Below are 17,115 nucleotides of genomic sequence, written 5' to 3' on the forward strand. Positions count from 1 at the left end.
GTGTGAGGCACTGGGTTCAATTCTTAGCACCACATATAAATAAAATAAAGGTTCACTGACAACTAAAACAAATATTAAAAAAAAAAAGAAAATATGTATTCTCAATTCTATCAGGATATTTGGGAAGTACTGAAGCAGAAAAATACTTTGATTTCAAGAAAATGATCGAAATACTATATCAAAATACCAGATATCAAGTAATAACTGTGCAGGCCCAGATTCTAGCCAGGAAAAGCCTACCTTATAGGTTTTGTATTTCTCCCTGAATTCATTTTCACCAAAAACAAAAACAAAAAACAAAAAACAAAAAAACAAAAAACAAAACAAACAAACAAAAACAACAACAACAACAAAAAAAACCAAGGAAAAGAGAAAGAAAACGAAGCCTTTGACTGGATGGGTATGTCTCAGGTAGAAGGAATTTAAATGGTAAAACAGGTATGCTTTAACACACCTGTAATCCCAGCAGCTCAGGAGGCTGAGGTGGGAAGATTGTGAGTTCAAAGCCAGCCTCAGCAACTTAGTGAGGCCTTAAGCAACTCAGCAAGACCCTGTCTCTAAATAAAATACAAAAAAGGGCTGGGGATGTGGCTCAGTGGTTAATCACCTCTGGGTTCAATTCCTGGTACCAAAAAAAAAAAAAAAAAAAAAAAAAAAAAATCTCCAGCAAAGTATTTCCAATTGAAAACACCAAGCATGGACAGTGTATGCAGTTCTGGATTAAGCCAGTCAGGCTTGGCACAAAACCTGCAGGATAGCCAGAAGCTTCGCTGCAACTCCTCAAGGCAGCTGGCTTTGCCTGCTTATTTTCTGAGAAGGATACACAGCTTATATATACACACTTGGGAAAAATTTCCAACAGCAACTGTTGGGTTTCTAGCTGATTTCGTACACATTTGAATTTGTCTTAACTTGAGTGAACATTAAGGATAATCCTGCCACTGAGCAGGAGTGGGGGCCTCTCCCAGCTCTGAAGAGGGAAGAACAAGACTATGCCGGAGACCTAGGGTGAGTGGAGCGGGCTATATTGGACGGCAGGGAGAGTTTGGGATATTGAGGTGTCTAGCTGGACCTGCTGGCTAAACACCCTCAATTATGATCTATGTTCATTTACATTATCTGGAAAGCTGTCAACGAGCTGTCCAGACACAAAAGTACCAGCTTGTCCAAGATTATTGGCAGCCTGTGCATCCAACGTGACAATTGGGGAAGGCACCTTTAGAAGTGGCCTGCGTGCAGAAGTGTAGCTGGTAGGGTCAGGATGACCAGGCTTGAAGGGAATACTTTTCAGTTCCAGCTCACTGTATCCCCTCTGGTCTTCTGCCCTTTGCCCTCCTAACACTTTTCAGTTCCCATACTAGTATGAGTTCCCTGGTACCCCTGGGTTTCTGTTTATAGTACTCCTTCCCACAAGAATATCTTCCTTCCATGTGCCCCAGGTGGCAATCTCCCTCCTTCCCTTCCTGCCATTGTATTCCACGTGTGGAAACTGGAGGACCCTTCCTGCTGTGTCCTGCCTCAAGAGCCCTTTTGTTTAGCCTGTGAAATAAGTAGCTTTATAAGCAGGGTACTTCTTCCTGATATCCAGCTTTTTTAAAATGGGAAGGTCTGTCTATAGTGGTTCTCCACTCTTGCATGGCAATAATTAGCTGGATCTAAGTATCAGCTGTCCCTGTGAGAGGGGAGTAAGCATTGCAGTTCTCTAAGGTCTTCACAATTTCCTATTGTGTGTTGGCTTTTGTGTATCTATTGTGTATCTACTGGTTTGTATACCCCGATGGTACACGGTATCTTTTCTAACTCTTCATCCTTATTCTAATTACACAATCAAAATGACTTATTTGCATTAAACTTGAGGGTAAGGGCTGTGTCTTGTTCATCTTTCTTGGCACAGTTCTGGCTCATAGCATGCAGATATTGAGTAAGTGCCTGAATGAATGAGGAGGCCCGTGGCAGTGAGGGACATGTCTGAGCGTCTCTCACCTCCACTGCTTCTGTGACATGAGTGGATGGAGAGACTAAGGGACTGCACTGTGCCTAAAGATCTTTTCACAATTGCTGGGTCAGCACAAACCAGCTGGCGCCCCTGGGTGAAGGCAATAAGGAGAATGGAAGAAATGAAGAGAAACTCACCTTGGAGTGGATACCAAGAGTATCCATTTGTAACTCCGTTGGGAAAGTTGATTTTATTTTTACACTGATCTCCTTTTGTCATGTTGGGATTTCTTGACGCATAGGTATGTGCAAGATGTTGAAAAACATCATCATCAGGAGTTAAGCTGTGGGAGAGCAATGCTCCAGTTGCTGCATTTGAAAGACACGCCAAGACCTTTCAATTTACTTATAGTAAGACATTAGCAACTGCATAACCACATTGCACAAAATGCTCTCATTCGCATGGAGAGATCTACCCATTTCCATGAATGCTCCCTCTATTCTTTTTTTCCACTTTTTAATAACAAATACAACGTGATATCTCACAAAAGAAGTCAGATACATATCTAAACTTCTCCTAAATCAACTTAAAAATTAGACATCTTCTTAGTTACTCTTGCTAATTTCTGGAGGTCAGCAAACTTTCCTTAGGTTAGAGGAAGCCAGTAATATTTAAAGTCCTTGAGTTTTAAAGGAGTCAGCAATCACCATTCATATGATTAGCAAAGAAAGTTAAGTTGTTCTAGTTTTATTTTCTTTTAGCCATGTTGCCTCTTGTTCTATGATTTAAGTTTGATGTGACTATTTCACCAATGAAATAGTATCACACTACTGGCTTCAGGTCAGGCGCACTGCCCAGTCACTGTTTGAGAACTACAGGAAGGACGGCTCAGGGTTGGGAAAATAAGGCTCCAACCCAGCCAGAGAATTAAGTGGTGGAAGAAGAGTTCCTCCTCACTTAGAGGCATTTGCAGCTCTGGGCTGCACTTAGAAAGCCGGAGTGGGTCCCACATTTGCTCACCTTGAACACCATTATCGAACGGGTAACTGGCCACCAGTGCACCACCATGGAGGTTTGCAGAGAGGACAAATGTCTCCGTTTTCAGCCACTTCATGACTGCCAGAGTTTCAGGCTGCCTTGATACATTATTATATTCAAAGGCATCAGGGAAATTTCTATTCAGGTCATACTGGTTATAATTTTCCCTTTAAAAGAAAGAATTTTTTAGGGGTCATTGATGGTGAGTAAGGGAGTCGGTTCTTGGAGCGCAAAGACCTTTGGTTTATGCTTCAGGTGTTCCCAAATATGATACGCATGTGGTCAATGATGGCCTTGGTGCCTCCAACAGACCACACTGGGCATTTACACCCTATGCAGTCTCCTGTGTGACCTGCTCTCAACCAATGGAACATTAGCTATTATAATGCAAGCAGAAGCTTTTGATAAGTGTTTGCATTCTGGGACATTGGCCCTTAGAACAACCCCTTTTGTAGCCTTGAGACTCCAATGGTAGCCACATGGGGAGTCCACATGGAGAAATGAAGAGCCCAGGGGACTGTCAGAATGAGGCCCCAGATGAGGCACACAGACAGGCCACCCCTGCTCTGCTCTGCCCTAACTCCCGACTTAGGGGTGTGGGGGGAGGCTATTGTTTCAATCACCAGATTAAGGATGGTTCCTTATGTAGCAGAATCACGAGTGAGTGAGCTACTTTATATTTCTAAAAAGTAAAGTGGCCATGTTTAATATGCTGAGAAAACCTAAAACTGAAGGGAGTCCAGTTGTGAGATTTTATTTTTAGCAAAACAAAATATTTATAAATTGCACAAATATAAATGTATGTTAAACATCTGAGAAATTCTAAACCTTCCAAGACAACTTGAAACAAAAGACTGCTTCTTCTTTGTGGTTAGATCACTGGCTTAATAAACCAACCCCTAATGACAGAGGGCATGCATTATACCAGGCAGCTGGGAGCTCACAGCGATGAACATACCAGACAGTATCCCTGCCCTCAGGGAGCTTGCTTTTCAGTGGGGAGAGAGATGTGACACAAGAAATTGGACCCTAAAAATTGTGTTATGAAGGTAAAGAGCTGGGTGACCTAGAAGTATACCAGGGTGCCAATAGTATGATACAGATCGGGGAAGGAGTCTTTGAGGAAATAATACCTCAGCAGTGGGAGGAGGTGAAGAGAGGGAAGTGGAGGTGTCAAATGCCTGAGCCCAGAAAGCAGTTGGTAGTGGGAGGAGAGGGAGGAGGGTCCCAGAGGCTGAAGCCAAGGGTGCAAGGGGGCGTGGCCAGTGGAGGTGGAGAGGACAGATGGACACCAGTTCTGCGGATTTCATGGTTCATCCTGCAAGCAGTGGGCAGGAGTTCCAGCACACCTCGGCAGTTTGCTGGCCCTGGGGTGCTTCACTGTTATCTAACCCCTCTTTCCGGGGCCAACAGGTACCTGATGGGAGCCTATCTTGTGTTGCTTTAAAATAAAGTGAGACCAGTCCATCTTACCTTCCGTTACTGTAAAAACAGTCAGGCTTTTTGACAGCTTCGAATCCGTCTGGGTTCATCGACGGCATGATGTGTATCCGGGTACTATTGATCAGATTCGTGATTTCAGTGTCATTTCCGTGGCTGGTGACGAGATAGTCAATCAGATGGAGCAGCAGCTCCCGCCCGACAGTCTATGTGGCGGAGGAGAAAGGGGTGTTTTAGGTCAGAAGCAATAAGGAAAACTGTGTCCAGAGTACAAATCCCCCAGCAGGGGCCTGATCGCATGATATATTAGATCAAAACTAGTCCAGAGGACCACTAGTCTCTGGAGCACAGGGCAGTCTGGCAAGTGGCAATCAATCCCAGGGTGTGCTGGAAAGCATTTGTTACTCAAAATTACTCATTTGTAAATCATTTACTTTTTATCTTGGGACTAGGGATTGAACCCAGAATAATTTATTTTAAAAAAGAATTAGAGTCAGGTTCAGTAGTGCATACCTGTCATCCCAGCTATTCAGAATGCTAAGGTAGGATCTTGGATGGCAATTTTGAGGCCATCCTGGGCAACTCAGCAAGGAGACCCATGCCTCAAAATAAAATTTAAAGAAGGGCTGTGGGTGTATCTCAATGGGAGAGCACCGCTGGATTCAATCGCCAGTATCATACACGAAGATATAGAATAAAGGTTCTTCTAATGTTTTTCATTTGCTTGCCATCCCAATACTTTCTGAACTGGTAGAGAAAGAGGCAGAGGTAGAAAGCAGGAGAACTGTGTATCTTCATGAGAATGCAGCAATACATACCACTACCTTAAACATTAACGATTTCAATGAGCATTATTTAAATAGGTTTCTGATTCCCATATTTTTCTATTTACAAGTTCTCCTCTTGCACATTTGTGTAATATCTGCCATATCTGTGTATTCCTGATTTTCACATTCTCATGTTTCTGAAACTTTGGTTATTTTTATGTCTTCATCACAATTTTTGCTGTATCTACATATTATCTGTATACTATTGTCTATATTCTCTTGAAGTATGTTCACTTTTTTACTAACATTGAAAATAAAACTTTGCATCATTATCATTTGTGAGAGCCATCTATTTCTAACACACGTTAAGTAAAAGCATGACTATTAATACTTAAAAAAAACTGTCATATCCACCTAAAATTATCTTCTGTACCACCAAGACTTAGAAACTGAAGAACTGTGAGAGTTTGCTTTATACTACCCAAGAGAGAGATTTTCTATTTTTCTTATCTAACAAAAAATAATTTACATTTCAGACTTCTTACAGGAAGACTTCATTAGACCACATCAAGTTCTCCTAATGATACTAGGCTCAAGGAATGTTGTTCTGAAGACCAGCTGTTGTTGGGAGTGTTAGTAAATGGGAAATCAGGGACAGCAGGTGATTAATGCTACAGAAACATTAATGGAGACACTGCACAGGAAAAAATTTAATGGGGCCTCCGAAGAGCTTTCAGTTGGTACTCCATGATAGGAATTCATCATTCCAGGCTGAGCACTCCTTATGTGGTAATTTCCAACCTTATCCACCTCTCTGGCACATAGAGACCACATATCATATCTTTTATCATAATAGACATAGCATAAGTGAAAATGGGACTAAGAAAATACCATATATGTGAATTATCTATTCATACACAGTCATAAAATTCAGAGTGGAAATATATTCAATTCTGATTTCAGATACTCCTTTTTCTCTTCTTCTATGACTTTGACTTTTGTTTTTACGGTCAGGATTATTACTAGAAAAAGCCCTTAAAAGGTAATAACCGAAGAAGTCACATATGCCTCATACTGGCTTTCCAATCCTGGGTATTATAGTTTTAGAAGCCCAAGCAATCACTGACGTTCATGACGGCAGTATGCAGGGAGGTGAGGACTTCGTATGTGAAACGAGTAACTGGCTGAGGATCTTTTGCAGAAGGCGAAGGCAGTAGGGGAGAGAAACAGGCAGAGGAAAGGGAGAGGTGATGACCAGGAGTCCCCTGTGTTGGGGCAGGGGGTGGTTAGAAACCACAGGATGCTTTTAAACCCAAGGTGGATCTGGGTCCCAAGTACAGAGGAAATCCCCACACTGTTCAAATGGGAATTTCTCTTAACTATCTGAGCCATGCTTAAGATAAGAACCCAACCCAGGTGCCCTTCAACAGATGAATGGATAAGGAAAATGTGGTATATACACATAATGGAATATTACTCCACTATAAAAAGAATGACTTTATGACATTTGCTGGTAAATGGATGTGTCTAAAGACTAAGATGTTAAGTGAAATAAAGCAATCCTAAAAAACCAAAGGATGAATGTTCTCTGATATGGGGATGCTAACACACAACAACAGAGGTTCGGGAGAGGAAGAATAGAAGTCAGTGGATTAGACAAAGGAGAATGAAGGGAAGGGAATGGGAACAGGAACAGGAAAGACAGTAGAATGAATACATGGCCAGTGAAACTCCACATCATGTACAACCAACCACAAGACTGGGATCCTAGTTAGAATAAGTTATACTCCATGTATGTGTAATATGTCAAAATACACTTTATTGTCATGTATATCTAAAAAGAACAAATAAAAAATAAAAGCAGAAGATAGTTAAAAAAAAAAATTCAAGTCAGGGGAGTTGACAACAAAATTCATTAGCCAAAAGCAAAGAAAGCTACGATTAAAAGGCTAGAGTTGAGTAAGAATTCAGTTAATAGTAGAACTAGTTACCAGTTATTTTTACAGTCAAAATTTAACCAGTTATTTTTAGTTTCATTTCAGTTTTAGTCTTCTGCTAATAAATTTATTGGGATCAAACATAAAGATTTAGGGGCTGGAGTTGTGGCTCAGTGGTAGAGCACTCGCCTAGCATGTGTGAGGCACTGGGTTTGATCCTCAGCACTGCATATAAATAAATACATAAAAATAAGGGTCCATTAACAACCAAAAATATAGTTTAAAATAAACAAATAAACTTAAAGATTTAAATGTAATCATACTTAGATAAAATTAAAAGATTACATTTTATACATCTTAAAAGTAACATTCATAATATGAAACACATTCTATTTTATATTTTTAAAATTCCTCTCATTTTTTAACTAAGAAATATATAGATGTTTAGGATGGTGATCCAGAAATATTAAAGGTTATTCTGGGTGATAGCATTCTGAATGACTTATTACCTCTTATTTTGCTAGTATAGATACTTTCTAGTATCTTTATGTCATTTTTATAAAAACAATAAAGTCATGATCCTTTCAGATATGAAAGTGTGTAATCAAAGTATTTTCTGTTTGTCTCAACATCCCACAACAATACACAAGTTCCCAACTGGAGAGGGTATAAAAAAAAAACCTTGGGAATATGATAAAGAACCAACTAAGTCAGATAATTTAAAAAATGCTGAGGCAAACAGATGGAATTTCAGAGGGAGTTAAATTTTTTTTTTTTTTTTTTTGGTTGGGCCATATTTGCTGCCTCTGTAACAGCAGATTTAAGCCAAATATTATTCAAATTAATTCTTCCCAACTTTAATATAAATGTCTCAAACATTCACTCATGTTTTATGTATAAACTTCCCTCCCTTCCCAATTTTAAGACTTCAGAATTAAGTCTTTGACTATGAAACCTTGGAGAGTTCAAATTTTAAGAAAGAATGTGGTGAAAACAGTCTCCCTTAGCTTACCCAGCCTTTCATCCAGCACGCTCACTTCCTTTCTGTGAGAGTGTGGACTTCATGAAAAGACCCCCAGTAAGAGCCTGGGAGGCCCAGGGCGCATACACAGCTTCGGGAGCTTTTCACTGGCGATTCAGGCGGTTGTTAAAATGGCAATAACCCAGAAGGCAGAGAATCAAGTCTCCATCAGGTTTAGTGCAATTCAGCCAAACTGGAATTTGCCAGATAGATAAAAATGAGTCTAGATCTCCACAGGATGTTTTTATAACACAATGGGAAAAATTTGAAGGAACAATCCGCAACACAGTTAGTAGGGTGAGAGAGAGAGAAAAGAAAGAAAAGAGAGTGGGAGGAAGGGAGAGAGAGAGAAAGAGAGAGAAAGAGAGAGAGAGAGAGAGAGAGAGAGAGAGAGAGAGAGAGAAAAGAGGGGAGAGAGAGAAAAGGGAAGGGAGAGAGAGAGAGAAAGAGAAAAAAGAGAAAAGAGGGGGAAAGAGGTGGGGAGAGAGGGAGAGGGAGAGAGAGAGAGAGAGAGAGGCGCAGACATAAACAGAAATTTCAGTTCTGGGCTTCCACAATGGTGTGTTACAGATTTAATTCATTTGTCTGATGGCCTAGTTAATCCTTGTTCAACTAGTGAGCCTATATATTACATTATCTAACATACTGGTCTGGCCTCCCAGGTCTGGGTTTAGCGACCTGCCTGTGTGGCCCCTGCACACTCCACGCCCACACTATCTAACACTGCTCACGTAGATTACGGTTAACCTGGCTGACCACCCCTTCCCCACTCCACCATCTAAGCCTTGAGAGCAAGGGTCTGAACGGTTTTCCTCTGTGTACATCTTACATAGCTTCCAGTGTATCGTGTATTCAGTACTTAACTGTTAATAAGTTACTGTTGCCAAATCCAGTACAAGGTCAAGACCATCCTGAGGAAGAACTTCTGGAAAACATGAGGACCTAAGGTGCTTAGGAAGCAGAGATGTTCAAATGAGAGTTGTTTTGTGTGATCGATTTTTTTGGTACTGAACAAAATTTACAGGGGTGGGGGCTGACAATTCTGCTTATGACAAGAAATCTAAGTGTATGGTCACACTGGTGGCTCAGTCTCCCCCCAAAGAGCTGGAGAAACAGATCACTATTTGAGGAATCTACTACATGCTAAAAATGAATCTGACACTTCACCTGGAATAACCATTAGCTCTGTCTAAATCCAGATAGAAAGAATTTCATTATTTAAAGCCACACTGCATAACTGAGAACAGTTTGCTATCTAGAATAGTGGTGGAGGAAAGTTTTAGAAGGACAGCTTCTATATTTTTGTTCTAATAAATTTGGCACCTCCATCTCATGTTGACTACACATTCCAGACTTTCTAAGACACACACAATTTCAGATAGTATGTCCTATCGTCTGCATAAACCATTAAAATATCCTCTAAGTACAAACATTTAGACATACAAATTACATTTCATAAACTGTTTCTATACTCAGATGTGTAAAAGTCATACGTCCTTTATTTTTAGGTTAAAAAATATGCTCACTATTTCTAGGAAATGTTTTTCCTTTCAACCTATATATCTGGAATACAATAAACTATAAACAAATGTTACCAAATATGAGATTCCAAATGTGATGTGGATTTTTCAAAAGTCTAAACCCAAATAAACAATCACAGTAAAAACTGACATTAAGAAACAGAAATTTAAACTCCTAGCCAAAAAAGAAAAAAAAAAATCATATTTGCAATTTAGTTCAACTTACGAAACACATTGAATACCTACTCCTACAGTAATCAAGACATGGCCCTGAGGTCAAGGCCACTGGGGCTGGAATCCAAGCTCTGACTTGTACTTTGCCTGTTGCTGGGTGAGCTTAAAACTCTAGGCACTGAATTCTTAAAAACATAGTCATGCCTCGCTTCAATATTTCCATTAGAGAGGAATTAGAGAAGCCTTAACCAAACCAGCAATTGCCCAAGTAAAATAGCTTTTTCTATTAAAGAAAAAAAAAGGGGGTGGGGGATGAGGACAGATAAAAAGCACAGAACAGTGCAGAGAGCTTTAGGAAGGAAAGAGGCCTGGAGACCCTCCCAGGTGGCGCTCCAGCAACCACACAGAGGCCAAGGATGTTATGTATATTCCCAGCGTCAGGACATGACCACAGCTTTAAGTAAAGCTCAATTTTAGATTATTGGTTATAGTGTCTACTAAGCAAGAGAGTAGCAGAATGAGGTGGTAGAGGAAGGCGAGGGGGACACAAATCCCAACCCCAAATAGTCCGAGTATCTGTGGAGTAAGGGAAGGGTAGAACCCCATCAGTGTCCTACCGATTAGAAAACCTGACTAAACTTCAGGTGTGTCAATGAGGAGGCTGCATATATTAAACCTAGAATTGGGGCTTTATAATTCTAAGTTCCAATATGTGTGTAAACCAGGGCCTGGATGAACTAGAAAAACACCTGCTGGTCTTACTAAACTAACAAAGGTGAAACCTCAGAAATCTCCTCCCATGCTAAAGGCAATCAGGAGAGGCAAGTAGGAAGTCGAAAACAAAAGGGACCAAGATTGGTAACTTGGAGAAATCTATTTCAGTGTTGCTCCTAAGAGCTTGTTTCTCTTTCATGTGATCAATAAGCCCAAGTGTTCTCATTAAATGATTCTGGAACAACTGAGTATCCATCTAGATAAAATTAATTTGAGATAGACCAAATATCTATATATAACACTAAAACAGTAAAAATAGAACATCCCAGGGACAGTGGAGAGATTAAAAGGGGTAGATTCACTGGGTAAAGCTCAGTGCTCAGGCTTCAGATTCAGACAGTTTTGTTGCAAATTCAAAGCTGGACTCCCTTAGAACCTTGCTAAACTTCCCAGGCTGGCCTCAAACTTGTGATCTTCCTGCCTCAGTCTCCCGAGTAGCTGGAGTTACAGAGCTGTGCCACCGTGCCCACAATAACATCTTTTTTTCTTTTTTTTGAAGCGTCATAGTCTTGTCTTTAATTTAAAAAAATAGATTGGAGTTGGGCATGGTCACGCACAATTATAATCCCAGCTACTGGGGAGGCTGAGGCAGGAGGACAGAAAGTTTGAGGCCAGCATGGGCAACTCTAGTGAGACCCTATCTCAAAATAAAAACAAAAAGGTCTGGGAATGTAGCCCAGTGAGTTGTACAGCATCCGTGGGTTCAATCTCCAGTACTATTTAAAAAAAAAAAAATTAACCTTTATTTTAAAGGTATAATAACCAGGTGAAGGTGGAAGAGGACACTTTCCAACGCTACTTATATATACTCAAATTGTAGGTTCTTCTTTGGAGTAAAAAGGCTCTTCTCAGTTTATTCCTGAGTTGCAAAAATTCTCTCTGTGCTTTCCTCTATTCAGTCCTGGCTGCCATAATCAGACAAAGCTCAAGGTTGCCTCCCCCAGCCCTTTGGATATATAGTAGAAAACTAAACAGATTATTTTTAATAAGGAAAAGACCCAATTCTAAAACAAGATGTAAGGAGTTGGAGATTCATGGGGGGAAATGGCCAAACTGGGTCCTCCTGATGCTGCTGCTCACTGGTATCAAGTGGTAACATGCACACACTTGGGAGAGAGAAAAATCTTAATTGTGTGGCCAATTTTGTCTATCCTGCCCCTCAGTATGTATGTGCCTCCTGCAGGAACTGTCCACATATTCCATATTCAGGTCCATACATTCCCAGAAGATTCCAAGATCCTGAGGTCAGAGCTCCAAGTTTGTACCAATATAACAAGGCAAACCTCTGGGGAGGCTAAGGGTTGATGTCCTAAATGACTAACTACATTGCTTTTTTCTTTTCTTTCTTTCTTTTTTTTTTTTTTTTTTTTTTTTTTTTGGTGGTGGTGGGGGAGCAGGTACCAGGGATTGAACTCAGGGCACTCCACCACTGAGCCACATTCCCAGCTCATTTTATTTAGAGTCAGGGTCTCACTGCGTTGCTTAGCATCTCACTTTTGCTGAGGCTGGCTTTGAACTCACGAACCTCCTTCCTCAGCCTTCCAAACCACTGAGATTACAGGAGTGTGCCATCATACCTGACTATGTTGCTTTTTAATAAGACAGAAAATCATTGAGAATGCTTTCAATGCCAAAAGATTTAAGTGAGGATCAATGTGGGAATTAGACCCTGTGCCAAGTGACTCCTCTGCTCCAAGATTAGGCCATCGCTCTCTCTAGCTCCCTGTGGCACCAGCAGAGCTGAATATTAAAGACCTCAAATTCAAAATAACAACTTTCTTATCAGCCCCGTGGAGCCCACAGACACTGCTACCAGTTGGGACATGAAAGGGGTTTATAGTGCTTCGAATCCCCACCCCAAAACACACTGAGACCTTTTTCCTCTGCCTGATCTCAGTCCTCACTATTCCTTAAAGAATCAGGGTGAACTCAGGAGACCTGACATTATGGGACACATTAACTACCCAGTGAGAAAGACCCCAGAAATTTGGGAAACTGCATGGAAAGAATAAGCAAATTAGGGTGTAGGTGGGGGCAACATTTCTTCTTATCTTTGGAAGTTTCAGTTTTAAGGGTTAATTTCTGAGATGAAATGCCAGCAATTCAATAAATAAACTACTGAAGGCAAAGAGTGCCACCTGTCTCTTACTAAAAATGGATTCCAAGGGACCTTGATCAATAGACTGGAGAGCAAAAGGGAAAGACGTCTGGGCTACTCTAACAGTTGTTTTATTAAAAGCAACTTTGGTTGGACTCCTGGCAATAGAAAGTTGTTGTTTTTTTTTTTTTAAGAAACAATCTGTTATGTTCAGAAAGTCACAGATGGATCAAACTTCAGTGCCCCCAAATCAGGTTCAAATATCTACTATTTTTGAGAGGCAGATGTTTGCATCTTTGCTCTGGCGGCAAGAAGTACCCTCTCTCAGCAAGGCAGGTTGGGCAGCATGCCTGGCAAGGGCAGGCTGTGCGTGTCATGGGGGTGGAGCCAGTTCCACTGGAGTCTGGGCTCGGGGAGGGTGAAGCCAGGTCAGGAAGCACAGCACTGATGAGAGCAAGCCACCCAGGCTGTTGCAAATCTGGAGTGTTCCAACAAGTCAGCAGGTTGCACTTATTGGAATATGCATTTACACTGAAATTCCTGTAAGTTAAGTGTTTTATAGGGTATTCTGCACATTCTCATGCATTATTTCTTTACAGTGATGACAGGAAACTACCTTTTTTCACTTGACTGCCCAGCCTTGTGGAGTCCTGGTAAGTAGAAAATACTACAGTTTTCATGTTCTCAGTATTCTAAGGAAGTAAGGTAAGAAAAGGAGGTGAATGAACATCCTCAACCATGTGCCAGAATGGCTGGGCAGGTAAGAGTGATAAAAGGGCATTTTGTGAAACAAAATAAAAAGAGCTCATCTCTTCTAACTTAAAAAAAAAAAAAAAAGGTCAGACACTCTTGTGGCATTTGACAGTATTTGTTGAATGGTGCATCTGAGAGAGTTCTGTGTGGCTACCTAAACATAAACACTGGAAACACTGAGTGTGTCAGGTGCAGCGGTGCATCCTGTAATCCTAGGCTGAGGCAGGAGGATCCCAAGTTCAAGACCAGTTTCAGCAACTTAGCAAGGCCATCAGCAACTTAGCAAGACCCTGTCTCAAAATAAAAATAAAAAGGGCTAGGGATGTAGGTCAGTGGTAAAGCACTCCTGGGTTCAATCCAAGGAAGGAAGGAAAGAAGAAAAGGAAAGGAAGGAAGAAAAGAAAGAAAATACCGAGTATAAGACTGAGAGTGACAAAAGTATTCCAAGCCAGATGTTAGGAGTCTGGATGGGCTATTTGGAATCTTCTAATTGTTCTGAGTTCAAATAAATGGAGCTCCTTTGCTGGGTCACCTTAATGCTGACCTGGATGAGCAGACAATCAACCCGGAAAGGACGGCGGGTCTTGGCTGGCAGGAGTTCAAAGCACTGTTATTCTTGTAGTTTTAAGCACAAAAGCAGCTCAGGTTCCTCTTACAGGGTACCAGGTATATGACCAAATGGCTGTGCTGCTGTTGGACCCCAATTCCTTAAACTCCCTCAGAAAGTCTCATAGGAAGACCTTGCTTCTTGTTGCAACGTATGCTCTTCTCCATGTGTCCTCTCCAGCATTTATACCAAGTTCAAGAGACCTGAGGGGATGTGTGTCTGGTGACTCTGCAGAAATTCATGCCACGTACGTACCTCATCTCCATGCATATTTGCCACGTATTTGAATTCTGGAATCCCAACTCTGTGTTCCTTAGGAAACCGCCCCACGACAAGAACCCACAGGTTTCTACCTTTATAGGGAAGAAAAAGAGAAAAGTAAGTTGTCTCTTAAAATGACAAATGAACTCTGGAAGAATGAGAATAGAAGACCAATGAGGCCATTTCTCCCACCTGATTACTTTAACATTTCTTGGTGACTTCAGTTCACATGACTAACATTTCTGTGCTTAAAATGCTCTCATTTACTGCCAAAATTTAGGGAAACCCTTTCAATTTAACACAGATATTTATTATTCTAGGACGTGATTTTTTAAAAATTGAACACTTATTAGGTTACACAGATCTATTTTGTCGAAATGTTTATATACTTCACTGGAGAACCTGAAGCCTCACAGAAACAATCTTGAGAAGGCGCACAATTAAACAAAGTTAAATTACATTTGATGGTTGACTGGAAGGGGGCCATAAGTTGCAGTGCAAAGTGAAAAATGCAACAGTAATAAGACATGTAACTCAGGAGGGAGATTGTTTTTAAAGTGAAAAATCCTGAATCCTGTGTTCAAATGCTGCAGTGACAAACCCCTTCAGTTGTATATTTGATGTGCATGAGTTCTGCCAAATAAACTAGCAGCCACAACCTGTCCTAACAATGCCAAGGAAAACTTCTAAGTCCCAGCTCTGCCTTAGACTGGACGGGCAGAAACAAGATCACGGAGGATGGCCTCTGTGCAGATATTACATCTGGTACCTGGTTCACATCACCTCAAGCAATCCCGTCATGACCCTCTGAGATGAGTTATTGATCAAACTTTACAAGTGAGAAAACTGATCTTCAAAAATATTAAGTAAACTTCTTATGACTATGCAGGCAAAAGGAGATCATGACTTAAGCCCCCTGTCTATTTGATTTCAATTCTAGCGTTCCTCTCACCAATAAAAACTACCCTTCTCTCAGGGGGCTTGGTTTCCCAACCAGTGCAAGCAAAGAAGTCCTTTTCAATTCTAAAATTGGCTGGCACTTTTAATATAAACTTGGAGACTGGGCTTGTGTTTGATATCTATCAGGTATATACAAAGTTCAAATGATCTCAGCTGCATGTGGAGATTAAGAGCCCAGGAAAGGAATTTAACAACAACTAACAGGCTAATGTTAAGCAGGTTTCTACAGAATTTCTGATCTAGTTCCTCAAATCAGGGATCCTACAGAGTGGGGAGCACTCAGTGGCAATGAGGAGATGAGGGAGAAGCCAATATCGGATTTGTCTTTTTCAACATTTACTCATGATATTATTAGAATAATTTTTTAGGGAAATTTGTCATAACAGGTTGATGTTTTAAATTCAGTAACTAGAAATTTTCAGAAAATGCCCACAGAATGTAGTTTGTCTGACTGATGGTCCCTGTTCAGTGCAGAGTTCTCTTTGCAGAAGAGACATTTGACTACTACTATATCCAGATATTCAACCTGGATCAGTGACATGCCCCATGCCCAGTGATGTTTTTTTAGATGCTGAAGATTAAATTCAGCAAGCTAATTGTGTGAGCTATCACTGAACTATACCCCCCACTCCTGAATTTTTGATCTAGTCCAGAGTAACAACATGCACACACTAAAGTGTGACACACATGATCACAGAAATGTGTGTAGGGTATTGTCATAGGTATAGAACAAAAGAAATGGTTACCTTTTTCCAAAGAGGGGAAATCATGAAACGCTTTATAGATATAGGGTTTTACAGATGATGCTTCAGAATAGGGTTCTGGATGAGTGTGGTATGCATGCCTGTAATCTCACCTACCAGGGAAGCTGAGACAGGAAGATTGCCAGCCTCAGAAACTTAGTGAAGCCCTAAGCAACCTAGTGAGACACTGTCGAAAAAAAAAAAAAGGGTTAAGGGGCTGGGATATAGCTCAGTGGTAAAGCATTCCTTTGTTAAATCCCCAGCATCAAAGGGGGGTGGGGAATAAGGATTCTGAGCATTCTGTAGACATGTACATTCCATCTGGTCATTCCCCACCAGAAGCATTTGATTAACCAGAACCCGCCATTCCCCAATAGTCATCTGGAACTTCAATCCTACAAAGTTAACATTTCATATGAAACAAGGAAGAACTTTTTGAGTGAGTTGTTAAACTTGGCTTTTTTGGTTTGTTTCTGGGGAATTCTTTTCTGCAACTATTAATGCTTTTAAAGTTAGCATAATCACAGATTTGTACTGAGTATGGTTTTTGTCCCCTTACAGGAAAGGGGAAAATTCAATATCATCTCAATATAATATTTATCAATTTTAATTTACAATTCTGAGTCTATTTTTTACACAAAAGACAGGAAAAGACAGCAAAAATCTCCCCTGATGTGGACATCCAATATTACTTAGTTTAAGGAGGGAAGGAAATCAAACTGATCAAACCAAGTGAAGAAGTCCTTTGGTGGGTAATTCAATCCCAACTTTAGCACAAATGACCTCTAAGTGAACTGCAAGATGAGAAACTTACCTTGAATGACTTCAGCGGCAATAAGTCTGAGAATGAAATCAACCCACAACCTAGAGGATACACACAATCCTTTTGCAGGGACCTGCCTCTTGAAGGGCTTTCCCCGCCCCTCCAACCAACGCTGGCCATCTCTGGCTAAGACCAGGGGAAGTGCACAAAAGACAAACCACTTACTTTCAACAACCTGATTGCCAAAACTAGGGTAATGTAAGCAAGGTTTTTCTTCCTCTATTAAGGTTGGAAAGACTACCTTTATTCTCTGAAGTTCTAGC

At 40.7% G+C, this 17,115-nt stretch overlaps 1 protein-coding gene across 2 annotated transcripts in view; it reads right to left on the reverse strand.

The window, feature by feature from the left end:
• The window catches only part of CPM (carboxypeptidase M), a 66,584-nt gene that overhangs the window by 17,405 nt on the left and 32,064 nt on the right, over positions 1–17,115 (reverse strand). For both annotated transcript variants that reach the window (XM_079139184.1, XM_079139185.1), the window contains exons 3-6: positions 14,321–14,418; positions 4,448–4,620; positions 2,957–3,141; positions 2,134–2,304 (exon numbers count right to left, since the gene is read on the reverse strand). In XM_079139184.1, the coding sequence (XP_078995310.1) occupies positions 2,134–2,304; positions 2,957–3,141; positions 4,448–4,620; positions 14,321–14,418 (627 nt within the window). The remainder of the gene's footprint in view (positions 1–2,133; positions 2,305–2,956; positions 3,142–4,447; positions 4,621–14,320; positions 14,419–17,115) is intronic.

This window comes from Sciurus vulgaris (genome assembly GCF_902686455.1).
Source record: "Sciurus vulgaris genome assembly, chromosome: 5".
Lineage (NCBI taxonomy): Eukaryota > Metazoa > Chordata > Mammalia > Rodentia > Sciuridae > Sciurus > Sciurus vulgaris.